The following is a 20,921-nucleotide window of genomic DNA, read 5'->3' on the forward strand; positions in this document are numbered from 1 at the left end:
TACAAAATGTAGCTACAAAGCTGCATTCACTTTGTGAACACTCATCCAGCTATGTGTCTTGCTAAACTTCCACAAAAATAAATGTGAACATTTTTATTTATTACTTAGTGTTCTGTTCATTAAAATGGCATTAGATTATTTAATGCCATGTTGTTTCTCTTGAGTATTTTGGGGAGACATATTTTATCTATTGAAAAAGAAAAGTATCTATTGTCTCTTCATTTGGAATAAACTTCATTTCTTATTGCATTGACTTCAACCTACAGAAAAGTGACAGGCTAAATGGTAATAGTGAGGGGTACTGTTCTCTTTCCCTGGCTATTGGGAGAAAACGATTGAAATTTCAATGTTAAGAATGATACTGGTTACTGGCTGGACAGATTTTTTCATTGTACAAAGTGTCTTTCCTTTCCTCTGTTACAAAGAGTCTATCAAAAATGGATGCTGCACCTGGCAGTATGATTTGGAGTTGGTGTGCTGTGGGCATGGAAGAGAGCTGAGGACTAATTTTAGTGAGCTTTGTGAGAGAGGGAGGACAGTCAGCCTCGGACAAAACTTGCAGAGGGTGGACACTTCACAAACTTCCACTTCTTATTTTCCTTTGTTATTCCATTTCTATCACTTGTTTCTCAATCTCTTTAGTTTCCGTAATCCTAAAAATAATTTTAATGATTTACTCTATGATTAATCCAGTGAAGTTTTAAATTATTTAATGTCATGTTGAAAAACAGAACAACTTAAACTTTTTTCTCTTGTAACTATAATTTCAAATTTATACAACAGAGAAAATACCAAGCGGAACAGAGTTTGACTCATCTCCCCAGCTAGCTGGCAGGAGGCAAGTGACAAAGCATTCAGAATAGAGCCCTGAATTTGGTATACCAAATGTTGACTCTGCTCACTATTTGGACTGCACTGGACTATAACATTTGAGCCTCAGTTTCTTTATCTGTAAAATGAGAATAATATCTACACACTACTTACCATATAAGGTAATGCAGCAGATCAAATAAGACATATAAAGCCTCTTGATAAATTATAAATCACTATATAGATCAGGGCACCAGGATTATAATTACCATATACTGTAAATATAAATTTACCCTTAATTACTAGAGATAACTACACAGCACATGGATTATCAGACCTGGTGGATTATCAGATCTGGTGGAGCTTCTTCCTGATCATAATGACTGTTAGCTATTTCATTAGCATTAAAGCAAGTGAAGTAAGAAAATACAGAGACTGGAACTCCAAAAAGACCTGCCTGAATTCTTTTTTAATAATTATAATAAAAATTTTCAAAGAGAAGGGAAGAAGCAGAACAGAGGAAGGTGAGACTGGAAATAACAGCTTGAGCCTGAAATTTGGAGTAACAGAAATAGAGCCCTACATTTCCCTTTTTCAAAATGACAGTGAACTTAACCTTTTAAGAAAGTAACTTTCTATGACTCAGGATAGCTGCGCACTACTTACTTTAACAATAAATAGAAATTGGGCAATGAAAGTTTTCTCTAGAAAAAACCCATTTTAAAGCAAATTAAATGCCCAGTAGGAAATCCAACCTCGCCATCTCATCTGCCCAGTACCATCTTGTAGGTTTCCAGGGCTTCCAACCCAGTCTCCCACTTACTCCACCACCAGCAGGCCTACCCTGCCTGCAGCCACAGATGGAAGAGATATAAAAGTGATCTGATAAATCTAACTAAAGGAGCCCTGCCTTTTTATGAGAATTTGTAAGAACACATCAAGGTAATAGAGACACGGTCTTGAAGCAGGAATAGTGTCACAAGTTGGGGAGCGTGGGACTACTTGCCAAAGGGAGCAGCATTAGTGACTTGAATTAGAGGATGTACCCACATCCTCAATTAAGTAAAAGAGCATTAAGGAAAAAAATAAATGCACATCCCCTTCCAGAAATTCTGATAGCTAGAACATCAGAAACACAATATTAACACGCTTTATTCCGATGATACCGGCCACAAAGCCTAAAAACACCCACTTGCAATCAGTGTTCATCTGAAATAATAAAAGACAGAGAAACTGCAGATGAAAAGCTTGTAAAGTGACAATGATCTTCTGTCTGCTGTAATCTTTGTATCCTAAGATCTTTATAAAAAGAAAGCAGGAGTAACTTGGTGGTAACCAATAAGTTATTTTTCTATTGTTTTGCCTCCCTGTCCTTCATCTTATTAGGAAAGGAACTTGGAAGTCACCAGTCTTCTTTTTGCTCTGTTTCTGGTTTTAGGTTTTCAGCCTTCTCTGTATATGAAAGGCACCTCTTCCATGTAGCCATCAGAATATTCTATTTTATGGAATGAAGAATTGCATTTTAGAATCAAGAGCCAAGTGGGATCTTTAAACTAAATTGTTAATTCTTTCCTTTGATAAAGCCTGGTAATATATTTTTAAAAAACTCTCTGAATTTTAGGAAAAAATAAAGTACATAAGTGTACGGTGTACATATGGTAGTAGAAAAGGAGGATGTGTACACGGTTTAACTCATTCTGCAGAGGGTGGTTAATGATAGAAACACTCATGATGGATTATTTCCTTTCACATCAGCCTTTTAAGGGGTACTGCATGGGCTGCTGGTTGTTTTGATAAGGAGAAGATCCACTTGTTAATCTGTGGCTCCCTCCTTCAATCTTGGTTTTTAATTATAAAAAAGTAGATTCATTATTTTTAGTCTGACTATATTTTAGAATACCAGAGGTTTTTTCCATTCAAAGTTATACTGGATAACAGATCTTGAATGAGATTCAGTTTAACTGCTTCTACCTAGAGTAGAGTCAGCCTGGTAGAACAGTCTTGTGTGTGGGCTAGGAAACTTATCTACCACATGAAAACTCATGCCTCCCGTGTGGGAAGGCCTGTCATAGGCTACAATGCACAGGGGAGGCCAGGACATGACAGGTCATTCCAGGATGAAAGAATCATTTACAGCAGAACATTTTTCTGGGAGAGCTCTTGGTGCTGTTTAGGAGGAATGTTCCACGTTATTCATTCCTCAATCCTTGATGATGTCTAAAAGAATAATAGTGGGTATCTAACTTGATAAACTGTTCTCTAAAGAAACCCTAGTTATTCTCAGCATTGTTTTTCTTTCAGAGTAGGATGTAGATCCAGACTCCCTGCTGGGGAGGTTAGAAACACTCAACCTTACTTTGCAAATAACTATGGAACATGTGGAATCAAACAATTAATCAGTTCTAGGTACGCACTTCTCTTGCTTATGAAAAAGTGACTTTGAAGCTCAGCTTCACTTGAGCCACTGCTTTCTGTTCATTCAGCTAGAAACTGACAGCCAGGAAAGCATGCCCCGAGAGTAAAACAATGCTACTACTTTTTGTGAGCCACATACAATTTTCAGAGCAGATTTTTGAACAGAGATGCATTTAACAGAAAAGGACCAAGGATGCTGTCCTGGGCCCTGCAGACATTTTGCTTCTGGTGTTCAGGTCTGCATGGCAGAGAATATGTGGACTTTGTGGAATGCATTCCATGAGATGAGCAGTCCTCAAGGTGGAGAATAACATTAGTCCTCAATAGTGCTATGTTTTACAATAGGAATTAATTAAGCAGTAAACCGTGACAGGACATGCATCATGGTATCATAATCACAAGCCTCAGCTGCATTGCAAGGCAAAAGGCCAAAGACTGAGAGCTTTCTATCGGCCTGGGAATGCAATTAGGGTGAAATGCTGTGTGCCCTGGAGTGCCTTTATACCAGGTTAAAAATTCATAGATATTACTCTCTCCCCCTAGAATACTAAAATAATCCACTTGGATGGAATTCTCAAGGAAGCCACCTTGCCTCACAGTTCTTTCAAAGGTCAAAATAAAGGACAATATTAAATTGCTAATGGTAATGAATGCTAATGATATCCAAGGTAAGACCCTGTTCTGTGTTCTGCTCTCCACAACTCACTGGCTCTGCTTTTGTTGTGAAGGTGTTCCAACTGCCCAAACATGTGTCTCACCCTTCTGTGATGCTCACAATTTAGGCTCAGCTTAGGCATTAATGCTTTATTGGGCAACCGTTCCCCTGTGATTTAGAGCTGGGGTTTGGGAAGTGGTAGGAAGATCTGCTAATAGATCTACTTACAATCTTCGATTAGCCCTGAATAACCAGTGAATGAGAGGCAGAACAACTTTTGTTTCTTTAAAAGAAAGCTGAAGAAAACTGTGCTTGTTCCTTTGTATCTGCAGGTTCTGCATCCTCAGATTTAATCAACTGCTGCTTGAAGGTAAGTACAAAATACTGGGTTGGACTGAACATGTACAAATTTTTTTCCTTGTCATTATTTATGTCAGGCACACTAAACACTAAAATCTAACAATGATCTACAAAGATTTACATTGCATTAGATAATATAAGTTACCTAAAAATTTAAAAAATGGAAGGTAAGCACAGGTTACAGGCAAAAATATTAAGGCGGCTGAGCATCATGGAATTCGGTATCTGTAAGGGGCCTAGCACCCTGCTCTGTGGATGTCAAGAGATGACCATTGCAGCAAAGTAGGAGCTTTAGCTGGGGTGAAGTTCCTCAAATCCTGCTCCCACACCTGTATCTCTTGAAAGGAAATGTAAGCCATGCAACTTAGTCACAATTACGAATCTTAGGTCTGTAGTCAAAAGTCTTTTGTTCAAAACTACAACTCTAGAATGTTTAAAATCTTATCAGTCCAGACTGGAAACCTGGTATGTTTGGGAGTGTATATTTACAGATCTGGGAAAAAATGTACACAGAATATAAATGTGACCATCAATCATTAAACATTAAGAATGATTCACACAGCTGGGCTAGATTAAGACTAATTTTAAGTCACTTAAAAGGAATAAAAAAATTCAAGAAGTGAAACTTTCTCCAAAACTTTGGAATTTGGAACATACAGCCATCTTGGGAGTTAGTGAAAAGCAGTTTTATCAATAGCCACTGTTAAATGCAATAAAAGCATGTACTGTAACTGTACAAGAATTAAAAAGCCACCCTTATCTTCTCAAAACACCACTTTATACTACTAGAAGTTTTCTCATTCTATAAGCATTCCACAATTGAGTTCACAATAATAGAATGTACACTGTACAAGATAAGAGAAATGAAGAAAATATTTCTTTTCCTTAGAATAGCATTGACAAAAGGTTACATAATTGAATCACTAATACATACAGCACTTGACTCAAATTCTTATCACTGTTTTCTCATGAAACCAGAAGCTTGGTCCCAAAGGTTTCTGCTTCCCTACTGTCCCTTCCCTCAGCCTGCCTCACAGTATCAGCTGGCTGAGGGATCACCAGTTCTAGTATCACCTCCAAGAGTGCTCAGTTTTCATTATCTGTGGCACTGGGGGAGGCAGATAATCACCACATTGCTCCAGAGCATTATTACTGGGTGGCCTCAGAAATGAGACTCCTCCCCGGTATTTCTGCAGGTGTCATAAGCCCCATTCTGCTCATACAGGGTTGCATGACCTCCAAGTGCTACTATGAAACCAAGGACAGACTAGACCTAGAGGTTTCTGGGACAAGTTTGCTAAAGGACTGCTCACCTGCTGCAGAATGTGTCTTTCCCGTAGCGTCATTAACCTTCTGTGAAGCTCTACCAGCTCATCTAGGTACGCCTGAAAGACAAGAGTACCCACAAAAAAACAAGCCCTGTAAGAATCAGTTAAAAATAGTATAAACAAATTTTCTATGGAAAATGAGACAATATATAGTAGCCATTGTTCATTTTCAGTTACTTGGTTCTGAAGGCCCTGTAATACTTTCATTCTCTTGAATGGTTTTACACTATTTTGTAATGTTTGATACTATTGTATATGAAGTTATGCTCAACTATTTCAAAGAAAGAGACATTATGGTAGCTACTGTTAATTACGATTGTCTTGTGGTGAAATACTGTGTTACTTACATTGTTCTGTTTTGATCTGCTTGGTTATGTGCTCCTTGTCTTAATCTCTTTAAAAAATTAAAAAAAAAAAAGAACATACAAGCAGTAGCTGAGAATCCTGGTTCTTCCTGTGTAACTTGGTTGCATGTATTCAGTGCTGAAATGCCTCTACCATCTCTACCTGACTATATCTTTTTCTTTAGAAAGCTGGCTTCAGAATGAGGATGGGAGGGGAATTCCCGTACAATTTGCTCTTAACAAAATTTGCATAAATGACTCACCTTTCCACAACAAGGCCTCTTTGAGGTGTGTGGGTATGTGGGGGGATTTCAGTGCTATAGTGTGAGTTTAATTTTTAATTCTTTGATCTCAGAAAGTTTTTGATTAAGAAAAAAGATTACGTTTAAACATGGAAGTATCATTGCATATCACCAATTATGTCTAACTCTTAAAAGGATGCACACTTCCTGGTTATACTAAGCACTGCTAGTAAACAATGCTAGCAAGTGACTAAAAAATAAAATAATACCATATAAAAAACAAAATTTACTATCCAAATTAGCATCTGGTCTGTGGAGAGCTCCCTGAAAGAGCACAGGGGTCACTGCTCTTTCCACATACTCAGACTCATGTCTTTGTTAGCATAACTGCATGGGTACCTCTAGACCTAGGCTCAATTCAGGCAAGGGAAAGATTTGTGAAGCATTAGAGTTTTGCCCTGTCTCTGCAAAACACACTATGGCCCTGCCCACACTGGATGATTTCAACCCCACCAGGAGTTGCAGTCAGATTTCAAGTGCATGATGCACATCTTGGGAAAGCACACCACACCAGGCTCAGATGTCTTGTGCATCTCCATCTGTCATTCCTTAACTGGTTACGTCTACTACAATCTTACCTCCCAACTTAGTGTCCCTTAAATCCCTTGCAATTGTAGGCACCATGCAAATGTTAACATAAAGCCAACCTTAATACTGAAGCAAGACAAGGAAGATAAACTATAAATCACAGGGATGACGTATGCATTGCTTAGGAATCTTGGGCATTTTTGATAAAGCAAATGGAAGGCAAGCCAGCAAGGGTGACCCAGGGAAACACAAAGAAATGAAGAAGCTCTGTGACTGCGGCAGCACGAACAACAATGGACTGCAAACTTACCTTGTCGCATTCACCATTCTTTATTTGCTTATCTGATTTGCTTTGCTTTATTGGACTTTTCACTTCAAGAATCTAGGGATCAAAGAGAACACTGTGTTAAATTTTATTTCAAGCACCTGGTAGTTGCCACCCACATAAACAATGGCATTCACTGAATGAAATGTTGGACAATAACCGTGTTTTCCAAGTAGCATTTCCTCTCTATACATTTTTCTTCTAATCTTACTTTCTCTTGGACAATATATTACTTGTAAGTGAAATGCTGAGTCAAAGTAAACCACTTTAAAAAACAGTTGATAATAAGGAAATTGGTCTAAGCTTCTAAGGCTGCTTCTCTCTTGTGACAACACTCTCACACATATGTACAGCAGCTGAGTTATTCTGAGATTACAGTCCCTTCTGGCAAGATTTTTTTCCTATTCATTCTGCTGGTTCAGCATGACTTCAGTGCTAAGTAGGCTAGGGAAGATAAAAACAAACCCTCAAATGCCCTTTGTAGTACCTGACTTTGAGATTTTATAGTCACTCATATCCACTAAACCAATGCAGCTTTGTAATTGAAAGTGGCCATCAGTTACACTGAGAGAGAGTCCACCACTTTCTCTTCAACTGGGCTCCTCCAACTCCAGAAATACAGAGGTAAGACTACAGCCTGTATTTTGAGAAATTAGGAGATTATTCATGGTAAGATGTCATTGTAATCTGGCTCAAATGCAGTTTAAGTTATGAACCATTCTACATAGTATAGAAGCTCTGAGAGCTATGATTCTAATTAGTAAAAAGGAGAAAAATATTTACTAAATACAACTGATTTACTGGAAAGGATCTTCAAAATTAAGGATTCTGAGGGAAACACTTTAAAATGTCCCTCACTGTAAAAGGTTTAGGAATAGAACATTATTAATGATGAAGTCTTTACAAGGCTGCATAAACATAAAAAGCAAGACGATTTGTCTTTCTCACTAAAACTTCATTGCCACATTATAAACAGAGACTGACATTAAAGAAAAAGATGCCATGCAAAGGATTTACTGTAAGGAGTCCTAGTCCTACAACTGCTCCTTACCATTCCCTGCTCTTACCTAGTGACAGCTTTGCTCATAGTGTTTGCTCCATAACATATAGATTTTAAGAATGAAACTACTTTCAATTTGCAATGGTAAGGGCAGAGCATTGGGCCTACAGTCTAAATTCTGGTCCTATTCCTATTTAATGTTTTTGGGGTCTTAAAAGATGAAATGAGAGAGCTGAACTCAGATTCTCAATTCAGTTTCAAATTTTTATGCTATCTATTAATATTCATCTTACTTATTGAGAATAGGACCATGACATTATGGAAAAGAGCAAATATTTCTAAGTTGAGAATAATGCATGAGACAGAAGTGTGCTTCTAATATTCTTTCCTGAGATTAACACTTATTTCTTCATTTTAACATTAAGATAACCAAATACCTGATTTGACTACAATACTTTGAGCAACACAAATAAATCACTGAATAGCAGAGACAAGGCAATCATTTTTAATGATATGAAGGAAACCAACATCCCACTACATCCAGAATTTCCTCCTCTCTACTGTTAAGGAGGCGTCGGGGAAAATCAGCATTCAGAGAGACCTAGGAGTAAGCAGGTCGGTAGATGGCGCTCCTCGCCAACACAGACACTTGGCTGGGTGATGCAGAGGCTTCCGGCAAGAGGAAAAATACAGCGCCCGCCAGCATGCCTTGTGCACTGGAGAACTGAATTTTGTTCCCATTGCAGTCCACCTTTTCTCATGTTCCCAGTCCCTAGCCCTGCACTCTGGGGAAAAAGTGACTCAGGTCACTATATTTGCAATGAAATTTTACTGTTTGGAGTCCACCTTCTCTTCAAAGCAGAAAACAGAACACTGGGGCACTGAAGTCCCGCCCCACACATTCCCTAAATGCTGCAGCACAGAAGGCCAAAATACATTGAAATCCTAGTTTCTTTCTTCTGAGGCTGCAATGGCAGGAACAAAAGCTCCGGGTGTCAGTGACCGACCTCCAGTTACTGAGTGGCTGCCCAGAGAGGGCTCAGTTAATCTTCCTGCTTTGATCTCTCCCCGCTCCAAAATAAACAGCTTTGTCAAAACCTCACTCGGAGAGAGCTGAGCCATGTTAAAGACAATTGTTTTATTTATGATCATTTCTTATCTTTAGGAAAACGACTCCAGAATGTAAAAGTACAACACCTTGTCTTCCACAGGTTTATTTCAAACCAGTTTAACTGGATAGACTCTTAATTCCATTCAATAAGACTGGCAGGCTGATGCGTGATTTATGATATTCTAAGTATTTACCTCAGGCATAATAGATCACTTCCTTCCTTTAGATTTCTCTCACTTCTTCACCCTTGCTATTACATACTCTTGGTTTAAAATGACCCAGTATTTTGTTTTTATTTAAAAATTCATGGGTCAGAGATATAGCTCAGTGGCATAGCACCTCCCTGGCAAGTGAAAGGTCCTGAATTTGATTCTGGATACCAAAAAAGAAAAAAAAAAAAAAAAAAAAAATCACACAAGGGAGGTCTGGAATGAAAAAAAGTCATCTCTTGTTTAAATGGTACAATACTCTTTATTTCCTATTAAACAATATTGAGGGGAACACAGGCACCCAGACTGCTGAGATGAACTGCTGATATGGTAATCTGTGAAACAGGATAGTTATAATTAGTAGTTCTTCTGTCCTTAATCTGAGGATATAGCCTGAGAATCAAAATTTCAAGATTATATTTTTCTATATCCCTTTGTGAGCAATGACAACTCAATTATTCAGCAGATGGATTCTCCATTGGTAGATTTTTCATGTTAATGATCATCAGTAGCTTCTCATAATACTCAGGTTAATTACTTGGCTTGTTGACATGTAGCTCTCTGTTCACTTTATTTCAGTACAGTTAGAACATATTTGGTTCAATTAGCACTTTTCCCTTTCCTTAGTCCTTGGAAGACTTGAGAAAAAGCAACAGAGAATTCAGCTGTGTCTTATACGTTACAGAAACTTAGGAGATAATCATCAACTGCAGGAAGAGAGCTGTCAAGCAGCATGGGGGAATGAATCTCAGAAGTTTCCCACTTTGGAATTATACCTTCCCTGTATGATTCTGTCTGTTTTGTTTAATGTGAAATTTCAGACACCCCCCCCACCATTCCACGCTCTCTCACACATCCAAACATAAGATAAAGAGGAATTCCAGAGTGAAATTTAAGTGATCTTTAGGTTTCTAAGAAATTTTTCTATCTTACTCAATCAGCACAGAAAACAATCATAAAACATACTAGTAATTGTTTTGAAAGTCTCTGAATAGCACCATACCTAACTGAACGAAGGTGATCTGAGGGTTTAATAAATCCTTATTGGACAAAGTTTTCGAAACCTTTTCTTACTTGTTTGGCGGCATTACCTACAGCTGAGGAAGTAAGCATTCCTATGCTACAGAAACTTCCTAGTCAAACTTCGCTGAAAGTGACAAAGCATATGACTCTTATTATGCTTTTAGGTACACAGAGAAAGTAACACATAAGTGAGTTGTATTGGAAGACTGATGATTCACATGTATGAAGCTATGTTTGTCAAATAAACCCAAGAAAAAGAGGCATGCTATCAAAACAGATGCAGCATCTTTATCGTCTCCAGCTGCATAATACTGTTTTGGGCTTTGTTCTGCTACACAGATTTTTTTAAAAAAGAGTTGACAATCTTTTCTCTAAAGCCAGGGACCACTCAAGATTGCCTGTGAAGAAAGGGTTTGTGGGGTCAAGATAAGAACTTGTTGGGGTGGCATTTCCTCAGCAAGCCCTAACTTCAGGGACTGGAGAGATGCTGAAGGAAGCTGCTGAGGACACACCAGCCAATGTTCCTGTTCTAGCACTGTTACTGCCCAACCCCAATTTTGATAGCTCATCACCTGCAGGCAGAAATCAGGCCTAAATGAGTCTTATATGAATGTAAAATACAGGCACGGTCCACATTCCATGGTTTGGTCAGGTCTTAATGAAGCACAAGTTTACAAAAGAATCCAAACTTACCTATTTAGTCACCCTAGTGTTTTCAACTGATTGGCCACAATGTTCATGCTCCTCCACTTTTCACTTTGCTTGATTTTACTTTTGAAATGTTAAAAACTGTGGTGGAAGGCAGCCATCGCAGAGAGACATGGCTGGTCTGCAATGGGGAGGACCTGGGCAGCAGAGCCAGGATGCTGGGCTTCCGGTCCTCTCTAAGACAAACCACAGGCAACCTGTACCTGGCGCAGTAAGGAGCACTACCATCCCTCTTAACAAAGGAGGACTAAAGTCCCAGGCAAACTTTATAAATGAGGAATCTTAAACATTAAGAGAGCTTTGCTTATGTTGTATATAAAATGTATAAAGCAAGCCTCCAGTTACAAAATAGACTTTTCAACTAATAAAAGAGATTATAAACTCAAGGGCAAGATTATTTAAAATTGTAGGACACTTACGAAAACAATAATTTTAGGAAAATGTCATTCTTTAATTTGTAATATTTCTATAGTAGTTGAATTAAGCAATTGCTATAGAAGTCACAGCAAGTCTGCCTAAATAAAAAGACAAGAATACCTTACAGTAATGAGTGTCAATTTAATGTACAATGAGACCTTTACAATACTAATGATATTTGGAAACGGTTGATGTTACTGAGTAATAAAAATATCTCAATCACCCATTTATTTACCAAGGCACTTCATTATGGCCTTCGAAGTTCTGCTTAGACCTTATCCAAACAACTATGTTCTCAATTGACTGTCAAATTAATTAGCTTTCATGTAGCTCAGTTTATAACAATGATAGCACTATATTCTCAGCATTTTATTAATTATTCCTTACAAACCAACGTGATGATCCTTTTTTTCCTGGATGAAAAAATAGACACAGCACTGTAATGAACATCTACCATCATCTAAGTGCCAAGAAGGTTTGTGTACTACCTCATGATCTTTACATATATTATTCATTATCTTTCTAATCACCTGAAAGGTAGGCATGTTACATGGAAATGAAGAAATTAGGGGTCCGAAAATTAATTTTCACCTGGTAAATTACCAGTAGTAAAGCAAAGACCTGGGCTTTTACTAGCCCCAAATATTATATTCTTTCTAATGAAGTCACCTACTTACTGCTAAGCATAAAATACATAAAACTCAACAGTGCATGGGCAATACTTTTTGCCACCACTCTTTTTAGCACCTACGTAACTATCCAGTGGAACACATCATCTTCTCATAACAACAAAACTTCTTTTATCTTGCGTTTATTCCTAAGACTGTTATTTCCCATTTATTTGACATCAAGAGGCAGTTTGTTTAATGTTGAGATACAAATCTGTATGCAGTGATTTCTCTTATATGAGAAACCCAAAATATAAAGAACAAAATAAAAAGTAGATAATAGGAAATAGGGAGATAGATCTTTTGCAAAAGGCAAGAGGATCAAGAGATGGAGAGGGGGAAGAAGGGGAAGGAAAGGGATGAAAAGAAATTAAGATGTGTTATGTACATGCAGCAACTCCCCAAGAGGAAAGCAATCATTATGCACTGCAAACATGTACTAGTAAAAAAATTAAAATTGAAAAAAAATGATAAAAGAGGAAAGAAAAAGAAAAGTTTGTATGCAGTATAAAATGATTACTTCTAGTTCTGCAGTCTTGAAAAATGCAAACACCACAATTTACCTGGTTGTTGTTGGTTTTTAATAATGGTGGTGGAGGTTCATGATGTAGGGGTGAAGAAGCAGAACTGCTTTCACTATCACTGCCATCACTCAAGCTAACTCTGAAAAAAAGTAAAGTCACACACACATCACTACAAACAGGCAAAGAATTCAAACACTAACTACATGTCCACAACACTGACATGTATTAGCAATTACTTTGTACCTGGAGCCATATTAAGTGGTTCCCCTGCTACTTCTCTTTTAATGATCTCCTATTTCACAGGTGCATAAACTATGATGTAGACAGATTGGTCACACAATTAAAAACAGTGGCTCTAGCATTCAAACCCAAGCAAGGTGGCCCAAATCAATTGCTCAGCTACCGCACTGCACTGATGAGTGTGAAGCCTGATATCCCAGAGCCACCAATCAGTTCTGTAACAACTTTCAAGTCTGACCACTGATACAGCAATTAGTTGGAAATAAACAACAACACAAAGAAACAGTGCATTTGGGATCACTGCTTCAGAAATGAAACTATCTTTCAACAACTAAAAACAAAAATACCACCACCTCCTATATTTTTCTTTTCAGAATGAAATGGAATTTTCTTCCAGAGAGTAGACAGTTCTTTATTCTTCGCTACTGAATGCATGCTCTCCTTTAGAAGAGTGCTTCAGTGTTTGCTCCCACTCTCTGGTTATACAGTAACCTAATATAATATTCCCAGAGACAGAAAAGAGTTTAGAAATCTCTCTGAATAGGCAATCACATTCTGGCTGTCTTACATACTCAGATAGACAAGGTACAAGATAGAAAACGAAAAAGATACACTAGGACATTCTTATTGCAAAAACTTATGGAACTTGTTTTCTTAACAAAATTACATTAATGAAGTGTTCATTTGAAGCGCTGCTTTAAAATGCTTCACAACTGGAGTGGAAGGCTGAGTATTTAAACTGATTAAACAGCTGAGATCTCACAAGTGCAAAGGAGATCAAATGTTACACCGGAACCACTGTGCTAACAACACAGTTAAGCGGTAAAGTGTCCCCATCAATGTATCTACCTCATTCAACTCATCAGCATGTAAGATCTGACCCTTCTGACAGCAGATGGGATGGAAAGTGGCGGAGGCCACTAATCACAGAACACCCAGATCTGAACAACAATTTGTGAGACTAAGTCATGCATGTTTTGAGCAGCAAAACTAGAAAGCAGCCAACGGTCAAGATTTTATTGGGCTAATTGTGTTCTTTAATTCCAGGTTTCAGTCCCATTTTTAGTGTCCCCCAGCCCCAACTAGCTTCTTCCTTGTCAGAAGAAATATTTTTAGAGAGAAGTGTTCAAGGCCAATACTGTAAAGGGTCCTGTGAGTTTGGGACAAAGTGGAGACAGAAGTGCTGAATATGCCACAGGTGCAGTCATTGAGACATCTGACAGGGTGTGTACCACAGAGAGGCTCTTCTCAAATGACATTAAGGAATTGCCAATTAGGAAGCAGTGTCCCTCAGGTTTAGGTAAAGAATGTATTCTTTCTAGGAATTTCAGGGCCAACTAAACAGTTATGGATAATGGGGGAAAGACTTAATGCAATATATTATAAATGTAATTGGATTTTAAGTTCAAGTAGATTCATATTTTTTTCTACTCAAAACACATTAAAATGAGCATGCCTATTTGTTTTCCTCATGATAAAGAAATGAAATCCTCAAGGCAATTTCAAGTTGACTATTAATTATAAGTGACATGAATTACCATCTTATAATGTGGAATTATGCCTCACAGTACTAAAGCTACTTAAGGAACCTAATTGTCAGCACACTTAAAAGGAATTTAGTTTCTGGAAAACACACACAGGTGATCCTAATTTTAATTAGGTCACACACATAATTCACCAGAACCAATTATGTATTCTAACCATAAACAGCAAACACATTTCTTCATTCTGAGACTACCTCCAGCAGCAGATCTGTACAAATTCTTCACATGAAAATAGACTAGTTTAGCCATCAGTCCTACTACCTTCAAACCACAAGAACTTCTGCAGTGACTTTTTCCTCTAATGTCTTAGAAGATTCTGAGAAAAGAGAAAAATAGTTCCCCGTGAAAGGTGATTGTAAGCTTGCTAAGTGCCCTGGTTTTAAATAAGTATAAAAACCTACTGCTGCTATTACTGGTATCTCACATTTACTGTAACTGAAAAGGCTTGACTCCTTCCCAGAGAACCTCTCTCCTTCCAATGCACTCACCTGCGGCTTCGGCTGCCTCCTCTATTTACAGGTCTTTCCATTTCAGAGTCATTGTCATTATCCTCTGCCTCATCCGATTCCTCCTCATTGTCATCAGAATGCAGATCTTTCATTATAGACCTTAAGGGACCTGATCAATGACAGTGAACCACAGGCAATCAAACATACTATTTCAAACACACTTCACCATATTAGACATGGGAACGCTTGCTGTACTGAATACTGATTAAAACTAACCACTATCCTCTACTTGCAACAAAAGTTGGTACAAAAATTTGTATTTCTTCAGTGCATCCTATACCTAACCACTCATTAAAGAATCTACTACACAGGCTTTTTCTATGTATTTTTCTTCTCTAAGAAAAACTATATGTAAAAAGAAACAGAAAGATTGACTAGTAAATTGGAAGTTTTGTTAAGTTAATCCATGTATTGAAAAGCTGAGATTAATAAATCATTGTGGTAGTAACTTGTTCATGGCAGTGCAGCCTTTGTGTGGTAGTTTTTGATCTATTAAGGTCTAGCTGTTGCTTTTATTTCAAGGTCAATTTCAGGTCAAGCAAGCAGTTCAGTCAAGTTCAGATTATAAAGTATTTCAATTCCATGGTATGATGTCCTATTTCTGATCTTCATATAGATCTTGGACAGAAAGTCTTGCCACAACAATTTTATTTACCAAATCTTCATTTTATTTTTTTTAAGAAATTTGTGGTAAAACTCAGTGCACAGAAAATCCAAAAGAGTACTCAGTATTAGCCGGAAAAAAATTCCCCTATAACTAAGTTCAACTTAGAATAAGGCAGAACTGAACACACACACTCATTTATGCATTTTTCCATTTCATTACTCAAATGTGATGAAATCAACCTTAAGAGATTGTAAAGAAAATGAATTAAGAGAGGTAGCTTCATTCTGGGTTAGGCATTACCTAAAGTGTAATCTATGGCAGGAGTATCTGAGCTCTCACGAACCCAGTGCTGAAAGACATGTCTACATCCTGCAATCTTCACTTGGCAAACTACAAATTTCTCTGGTTTTGTAGTGGGCTTATATCTTCAGCAGTCAGTGGAACAAGGTTTGTGAAATAGCCCAAACTGTCACTGTATTTTATTTATTTATTTATTTTGGAAACTTAACCTTAGTCCAAACACATACAATGATTTAAACATTCAAGGCCATTAAGAATTCAGTTGTAGTCAATGAAAGGTGAGGCTCATTATGATCCTCAACAAACTATTTGACACTGAATGATTTTTTGTAAAAATTAGAAAAAGCCCGTAGTTAAAGTTTAGAGAAATACGTCAAAAAAAAAGTTAGTTACATGTGCCAGTTTAATTTTCTTTATTCTGAATTTAGATTAACACTTGATCATGAACAGAAGAAAATATATTTAAAAAAATACATATTTTAAGGAAATATATTTTATCAATATATTTTATCAACTTGCTTTTAAAAACAAGGTTCTACTTATCTGCAGAACAATCAAAAAATGAAAACTATTCAAAGAGGAAAAGCAAAAACGTATTTCTCTTCATCAAAGCCTCCAAAGTCCAGCTTTAACTATTGTATTTCCTCTGGGAACTCCCTGGAATGGGCTGTGTCTATAATCCTTTTGTAAAATGGGAATCTGATGGAAGGCGCTGGAGAGGGGGAATTTCAAGAGCCGGCCTTGTAGATCAGAACAATACTCAAGTGCATTCCTTGGGGAAATAAATGCAACTGCATAAAAGCCAAGTTATCATTCAAATAATAACACAGGAGAAGATAGGCCATAAATCAATTCATTAAGATGTTTTATGAGAAAAATGTCTCCTAGTTTGCCTGGGAGCTTTTGATACCTTGTTGCCTGGTCTGGGACGGTGTGAAGCTGGAGCTGGAGCTGGAGCTGGAACTGGCAGGACTGGGTTGCTCGGACTTTAGAGAAGAAGAGAAAGGCATCATCAATAAATTTATGGGACACTACACATCTAAAATCGAAAACAATATCGTTTGTCAACGCAGACTCGGCAAAAGCACGGTGACACTGTGCAAGAAAAATGATTACGTATTTCATGATATCAAGAACTATCACAGGAGACTCATGGTGTCCTTTCTGTTTTGTTCACCTTATTATTAGATATAAAAACAAGCATAAAACCTTAAGATAAATAGATAAACACCTACGTGTTATCTGAGGTTAGGACTTGGCTTTGATTTCATTCCTGTTTACGGCTACGTAGATCCCTCTCTAATCTTAATCACTTTTTCGGCAATGTTTGATTGACTCAACTGGTTAAAACACAGTGGTAATATGATTAAGGTCATCAGTTCAATCACATTATGAGCTAGTTGATTTTACTCTGGTCCAAGGCCATGACCTAACCCTAACCCTGCACACAGTTCACAAGTGGAAGCCAATATTCCTGAGAATCAGCCAAGTTCCACAAATGAGTCAGGCAAAAATGTTGCCACTCTGTACACACGCGCGCACACACACACACACACACACACACACACACACACTGAATGGCAATGGAAAAGTATCATTCACACACTTCAACCTCTTATGCTCAGTGAATTCACCTCATCCTTTAACACACACAAGCTCTACAGTCATCCTCTTGACACACTACACTTGGCTCTGTTTTCTCCAAGCCTACTGAAGACATACCAGGTTAGACACGATGCAATACACTGTATGCAACACACTCTTACTCCATAGGCTGCTCCACTGGATATTGTCTCCCAGTCAGACAGGAGACAGACAGCATGTAATCAATCAGGGTCTGCCTGGTGCTTGTTGTTTTCCACTCATACTTGGAATAATACACTGAATAAGCAGGTACCACTTATCAGTGGCTAACAGCAGACATAAGACCCTCTGTTCCACTGTGTGCTACTTTTTATGAGACACTTTATGGTAAAGATAGGTTAGAGCAGATAGAAGTATGCAAAATCTTTGAACTTTATTTAGGGGCAAATTTACTTTTAAATAACTTAATATTGATACTCTTGAGTGTAAGAGTGAATATTTCTACCCATTTCTAATGTCTCGACTATATACTTGTGTTATTTGGAAATATCTGAGGTCTCCCCCTGGGTAGAACATGTATTCATTTTCCTTTGCTCAATGAGGGATCAAATCAGAGCAAGAGCTAAAAGCACAATCAGAAGCTGTTAAACGAGGATGAGAATCTCGGTTTAGTTTATACTGCAGTTTCTTGCCACTTTTTCATCTCCCTTCCCAGGAATGCCCTTCCACTCTCCTCTTCTCCCTAAGTAGCAGCAAGCTCTGCCTATGTGGACACAAGGAAGCACTTTCAGGCATTCCTAATAAACACTTCACATCCTCTAGCTGGATGGGAAAACAGGTGTCAACAATCTACCACTTACTCTGCAGGAAAAGAGCCAGACTGGCTCTCCTAATGAACAGCAGGCAGCAACAAACCATTCACCACCACAAGACTTACTTGAGAATTATAGTACAATGTCCTACTACACATTGCTGTTTGAAGCCCACAAAGAAGAGTTGGTTTACAAGCACAAATGTCTGTGTGAGGTACTCTTCATTTCTGTTGAGTGGCTCTTCCATGGAAGAGCCCCAATGGCAAATTACACAACTGAAAGGGAATTCAGTTAGCATTTATGTGCAATGCCCAGCTGTAAAACAGTTCTCCGAGGGCCCAAAGAGTACTCCTTTTCCTCTCCAAGTTGCTCTTTTTAACCATGAAAAGTGCCTGCAAATGGTATTATTTTGATAGCTCTGGAAACCATTTGGGAGCCAAAAATAAGGTCTTACTAGAGTGAGCAGAGATTGCTAATTTGCCATTCTGCCTGACCAGTACACGCTGCACTGGACCTGAAGAAGCCACTCTGCCAGAGCTATTTATGAGAGTGATTTTTTTATGTTAAAAAGAAGAAAAAATGATACAGAATTTCAAAACATGAAAATAAGAGATTAACAATGGTTAATATATTGCATATTGTTATCTTCAAAGTAGTTGCTCATATATAGACATGAAAAATTGATCAAACAATGAAATCACAAAACTGTTGGTAGATTAACAGTATAATTACCTTATCTATCGTATGTATACACATAATTTTCTCCTTTCCCACATCTCAGTTGTTCTTCCCTTTTGAGCAGTTTCTTTCCCTTTCCCATCTTCTGTAGATTTTGTATCTCATGTACACTTTCGTTTTTTTACACTAGGGAGATTTCACTTATGAGTATGGTCTCAAACTGCATACATTTACCTATGAAAGCTTTGAGTTTATCCTTCTTTGTAGCTGAACAGTACTCCATAGATTAAAAATACCACATCTTTTTTATCCATTCTTCTGCTGATAGGCATTTGGGTTGTTTACAAGATTCAGCTATTACAAGCAGTGCTACTGCAAACATAGGTGCACAGATATCGCTGTGGTATGATGTTTTTCATTCTTCTGGAAAAATACTCAGAAAGGAAATAGCTAGGTCAAATGGAACCTCTACTCCTAGTTTCTTGAGGAATCTCTACACTGATTTCTACAGTGGTTGCACCAGTCTGTACTCCCACAAACAGTGGAGAAGGATTCTTTCTCCCCTACAGCCTCTCCAGTATCTGTTATTGATTTCTTGATTTGCTGAGAGTGATATTAACTGGGACACCAAGGGAGGCCAGTGGTGATCTCTCCAAACTATCTCCACTAAACTTGACCAATCTGTTGCAAGAAGCATCTTTGTGTGTGTGTGTGTGTGTGTGTGTGTGTTGTTGTTACCCATACACAAGGAATTCCACAATTGCCAATCATCAGAAAAAATGAGAGCGAGAGCGAGAGCCAGAGCGAGAGAGAGAGAGAGAGAGAGAGCAAGAGTGAGTCAGAGAGAGAGAGAGAGAGAGAGAGAGAGAGAGAGAGATGAGAGAGAATGCGCACATGTGTGTGTGTGTGTAGAAGACTGCTGGGGAACCTAGGGCCTTTGTACATCCCCAGTCTGTCTGCCTGGTCCATCCATCCATCCACCCACCTATCCACTTATTTAGGAAATAAGATCTTTTAAGTTGGTAAGCTTCCCAGGCTGGCCTTGAACTTAGAATTCTGCCTCTGTAATTCAATCAGCCACATTCTGGAGAATCACCAGCTGATTCAGACCTTGATGACCACTAAGATTCAGCACATTCAGCTGGAAGAAGGTAAGAGAAGAGCAAGTTCTGGTTTAACAGGTTTGACTAGAGGTCCAAGTGTTTATAAAAAAGCTCAAAAGAAATGGTATTAATAAAATTCCAAGTTAAATCCATGATTCTGTCATGTTTTTATACCCCCAAAAATGATTTTGAAAGAGTTTTAAATGTACGAAAGTATATACATCACACACACACAAAGTAAGAAACATATTGATCTACCCAGAGGCAGCCATCTTGCACTCTTCAAAGTGTTCTGCAAGAAAGCAGCCTGACACAGACCACTCCACAAAAATATTTATGAAGCATGTTCAACCACATTGCAGTGGACAGACCTTAAACTCCCTCACAGTGACTAGCACAGAATTCTACCAAATATGCTCAAAAGCCCATCTGTCACCAGGTGACTGACACTGTCTTTTATTTCTATCAAGTCCTAACAACAAAGCTTTAGGTCACTTTAAAAATAAGTATAATTTGAAGAAACTCATATTTCCCTCTAAAAACACAAATCAAGAATGATTATATAAACTATAGGTTATTTGCATTGTCAAAAAAATTTCCATAAACAAGACTGACAGTATTTTAATAATATTGTTTAATAAATGAGACTATAATATTTTGTAGGCTGTAAGGACTGATGAAACCTAGTATGTCCCTTTTCTGATTTTATCTCCTATTAAATGCTTCAAATATGTATATGTATACATATGTGCATGTGTGAGTGCTAAACCAACAACTAAAAATTAAAGAAGTCAAATGAAGTCATTTTTCCCAAGCT

At 37.9% G+C, this 20,921-nt stretch overlaps 1 protein-coding gene across 5 annotated transcripts in view; it reads right to left on the reverse strand.

Moving 5' to 3' along the window:
• The window catches only part of Mllt3 (MLLT3 super elongation complex subunit), a 260,325-nt gene that overhangs the window by 4,913 nt on the left and 234,491 nt on the right, over positions 1 to 20,921 (reverse strand). For all 5 annotated transcript variants that reach the window (XM_063251854.1, XM_063251858.1, XM_063251833.1 and 2 more), the window contains 5 exons: positions 16,838 to 16,913; positions 15,000 to 15,129; positions 12,767 to 12,866; positions 7,053 to 7,124; positions 5,554 to 5,625 (listed from right to left, as the gene is read on the reverse strand). In XM_063251854.1, the coding sequence (XP_063107924.1) occupies positions 5,554 to 5,625; positions 7,053 to 7,124; positions 12,767 to 12,866; positions 15,000 to 15,129; positions 16,838 to 16,913 (450 nt within the window). The remainder of the gene's footprint in view (positions 1 to 5,553; positions 5,626 to 7,052; positions 7,125 to 12,766; positions 12,867 to 14,999; positions 15,130 to 16,837; positions 16,914 to 20,921) is intronic.

The sequence above is a fragment of the Cavia porcellus genome, unplaced genomic scaffold, assembly GCF_034190915.1.
Source record: "Cavia porcellus strain 051 isolate PalLab524CR breed Dunkin Hartley unplaced genomic scaffold, mCavPor4.1 scaffold_1, whole genome shotgun sequence".
NCBI lineage: Eukaryota > Metazoa > Chordata > Mammalia > Rodentia > Caviidae > Cavia > Cavia porcellus.